Source organism: Belonocnema kinseyi, chromosome 10, assembly GCF_010883055.1.
Source record: "Belonocnema kinseyi isolate 2016_QV_RU_SX_M_011 chromosome 10, B_treatae_v1, whole genome shotgun sequence".
NCBI lineage: Eukaryota > Metazoa > Arthropoda > Insecta > Hymenoptera > Cynipidae > Belonocnema > Belonocnema kinseyi.
This window is the reverse complement of record NC_046666.1, coordinates 69,517,010-69,520,760: the sequence shown is the minus strand read 5'-3', so window position 1 is coordinate 69,520,760 and position 3,751 is coordinate 69,517,010. Positions and strand designations below refer to the sequence as shown.

The 3,751-nt window shown below is 36.9% G+C and overlaps 1 protein-coding gene across 1 annotated transcript in view; it reads left to right on the top strand.

Moving 5' to 3' along the window:
• Positions 1 to 3,306, top strand: part of LOC117181668 (cytochrome P450 9e2-like) — a 6,291-nt gene extending 2,985 nt beyond the window's left edge. Inside the window, exon 2 of the mRNA XM_033374571.1 lies at positions 2,095 to 3,306. Coding sequence (XP_033230462.1) covers positions 2,095 to 2,720 — 626 coding nt within the window. The 3' untranslated portion in view covers positions 2,721 to 3,306. The remainder of the gene's footprint in view (positions 1 to 2,094) is intronic.
• The last annotated feature ends 445 nt before the right edge of the window (positions 3,307 to 3,751 follow it).

The window sequence follows — 3,751 nt, the reverse complement described above, 5'->3', positions numbered from 1 at the left end:
GGAGTTGGGGAAGGAAAATGAGTGGAGGGAATGTAGGAGAAGTAAAAGGAAATTATGAGAAGGGAAATAGGAGAACTTGGGGAGAATGGGGTAGGGGAACTGATTGATAATGAACAGAGGTGAGTATGGAAAATTAAAGAGGGGAAGTATGATAAGTGAATTTCATTGAGGGGAAGTAGGGGCAATGATTAAAAATGTTAGTAAGTATGGGAGGGGAAGTGGTGGCTGAAGAAGGGAGGTATGGTAGTGGGAGTGTTAGTTGGGGAAGAGAGAACAGAGGAAAGTAGAGGCGGAAGACTTTGGAAAAAGAAGAGATGAAATAAGAGCTGTTGAAGTTGATTTGATCATCTCGAATGATCGACTGGAGCATCTCAGATATTTGACTTGATCTTCTCGGATAGTCGACCTGACAATCTTAGAGGATCGATTTGTTTATACAATATCTTCTATTTATCTTGCCCTCAGACCTACGTTATACCTCATATCTTTGTGAGATTGTAGTCTCTCGCTTATAAGAGATTGGAAATTATAAAATTAGGTAGAACCTGCAAAACTTGAAAATTGATATAATAGTCTCAAAATCGGTAAGCATTTTTTGTTATTTGTGGAGAGCGAGGTGCATGAGACATTATTTGATATGCACAGATAGTGCTAATTGACAATATACATATTGTTCATAGCGGCAAAGCCGCTAAGGATACAGCGCCACTGCACTGAATTATGAGATTTGAAAAAACTGGAGTAAATTGAAAAACCGATATAAATTCGTTTATTTATTTATCACGTTCTCAGTCAAAAATGACACGGCACTAACAAATTATTTGCTGAGCGTTGAGTGACGCCTTTGTCCTTATCCCCTCGGAAGCATCAAATTTGAGATTTAAAATCCAAAAGAAAAAATTCAATTCACTTTCCACCATATTCTCTCTCATGCACGTCACCCCGTATAGAAAAATTGATTTGCAGTTTGGTGTCAGGTCTGACCCAAGTCTGGCTTTATCTAGACTGTCTAGTCTATAGGGTGTGTTATGACCTAGGACTGGTGCTTATCAACTATCCAAGTCTATAAAGTTCACTTTATAAAACTAATACTTTTTTTCTTATCAACTTGACAGTCTGGTCTGGTTCAGGTTTGGCGCTGATCAGCTAAATACACTTATAGTGAGAGATAACCAATGCCTAGCGGTTGAACATAAGGTCTGGCTTATTGCTAGCTGAAAAAAATGTTACTCTTTTAGCCAGACCCAGGCCAGACCATCTGGTTAACGTCAAGACTGAAATTAGATGGTCTGGTCTGAGCTCGACCTGTCCCAGAAAATGTTTCCACACAGGACTCTCCACTCATGTTCAAAATATTAGAATGCATTTTAGACTTATTTAAAACATGTTTAAATTCGATATACTCTCTGCGACGGGTCATCTGATCCTCATTGGATGGTCAGAATAATAAGAATACAAGATGAGCGTGTTGACCATCCCAGAAGGATTCTGTTTGGAGAAATCTTTTGGCGCTGGCCCAGCCCAGACCAGACTGTCTGGTATTCTAGGCTTGACAGTGCCCAGATCGTCTAGCCTGGACCTGGCCAAAAGTCTAACTTTTTTTTTGCTGACCCCAGGCCAGACTATCTGGTCAGCCACTAGTTAGAGGCCAGTCATCTGCTAGCTGGACTCCATTTATTTTTTCAATAACATCTAAAACAATCATTTTTCACTAGGCAGTTGACAAAAAACGTTACCTGTTATCAGACTGCCATGACATTTTTCTACACGGGTCTACACTTTAGTTATCCTATTAGTGAGTCAGAACTACTTTTAATAGTCACACTGGCCATAAAATTAGATTCTCTCTGACCATGCCGACAAAATTATGGAAGACCGTTTCGACTATCTAGAAGGACTGACCGAATCTCTCAATTTTTATTCTCTAACTTTGGCCCTCCATTTTTCTCCGTAATGTAATTATAAAGCGGCCGAATATAATTACATGTAATTAGACACGTGGCAGACTATCACATGCCCTTACTAAAGTGACAAAGAGGGGAATAGTGGAAATAGTATGAAGCCTACGATAATAAAAACTTTATATAATTACAGGTGGTTTCGACACGACCTCGACCAACATGTCTTTTGCTGCTCATGAGCTTGCTGTTAATCCTGAAATTCAGACTAGGCTGCAAGAAGAAATTGATAAAATTTTACGTGATACAAATGGAGATCCTTCATATGAAGCAATTAATGGAATGGAGTATTTGGATGCAGTTTTAAATGAAACTCTTAGAAAATATCCTCTCGTTCCAATGTTGGACAGAGTTTGTTCGAAAGAATTTGAACTTCCGCCAACACTTCCTGGTACAAAACCATTTTTAGTCAAACCTGGCATGACGGTTTGGCTTCCGGCCTATGCTATACAATATGATGCTAATTATTTTGAAGAACCAGAGAAATTCAATCCTGATCGGTTTTTGAAAAATGGCAATGCTAACATTAAGTCTGCAACATTTTTATCATTTGGTATTGGACCCAGACAGTGCATCGGAAATAGGTTTGCGCTTTTGGAAACGAAGACTATGTTGTTTTACTTACTGGCTCGATGTAATTTGAAAGTTTGTTCAAAAACAATTGTTCCGTTGAAAATGAGTAAAAAGACGTTCGGTCTTGCATCCGAAGATGGCTACTGGATGTCTTTGGAAAACAGAACCAATAATTATCTTCCTAACTGATGTCCTGAAGGAAACACTCTTGTGTTTTAACCCTTTCATTTGACAGATGTCGTTTAGATGGCAATATTTTTTAAACATAATTATAATAATGAATTGATTTCTAGACTAGACTTATAGTATATTACTGCTTTTCAGTGAACACCAATATTTTTATGAAAAATGTGGAACCCTTGAATTAAAAAGACAAGACATAAGAAAACTTATAAAAATTTGTTACTAAAAATGTTCATTTTTTTAATAGTATATTTAGAATTTTAGTAATAAATAGCTTGTCATGATCATTATTTAACAGAGCAGAGTAAAAAGAAAGTTGAAGGCCCGAATGCATCGAATCTTTTGGTCAATTCTAAAGATACCCTTTTCTAACTTTCCCGATTTTTCTCGTCGAATAAGAGACAGCGATTGTAACAATATTTTTTACAAATTTGTATATAAGTTGAAACTTATTAATTTTGTAGTAATTTTTTAAAATAATTTTTAACACAGGGACGCACGTACAGCCAAAACCAATCGATCTATTTCGATTACATTTTTCATAAATATATTAAATAAGGCATATATGGGCGAAAATAAAAAAATGCACCAAGTTCGCTTATAAACTTTTTTTGAAAAAGGCTTTCGTATTCAAGCGTGGCATTTTTTCCATTAGTTCTTACCCTAATTATGATAGCAATAGTGAAGTTAAGGTAAGTATAATTTGTATGAGTATTCGTAAATGCTTAAAATAATATAATCAGTAAATGACTATCATTAAAATGACCGAATCCATTTTAAATCCAGCAGGTTCTACACTTGGAAGTCGCAGAATCTCTCGGGGAAAAATATGTTGTTTTTAAAAGGAAATTAGGCTGCCCCTACTAAAAATTCCTTTACATGTTTCTTTATAGGTTCCTATATAGGATGCTACATAGGAATTTATGTGTTTCACCTATAGGTGCCACCTACAGACAGCGCCGGATTTACCAAGGGGCACGGTGGGGCTAGTGCCCCAGGACCGAGGGGCCCCTGACCCCAGAAAATTACGTACGTTA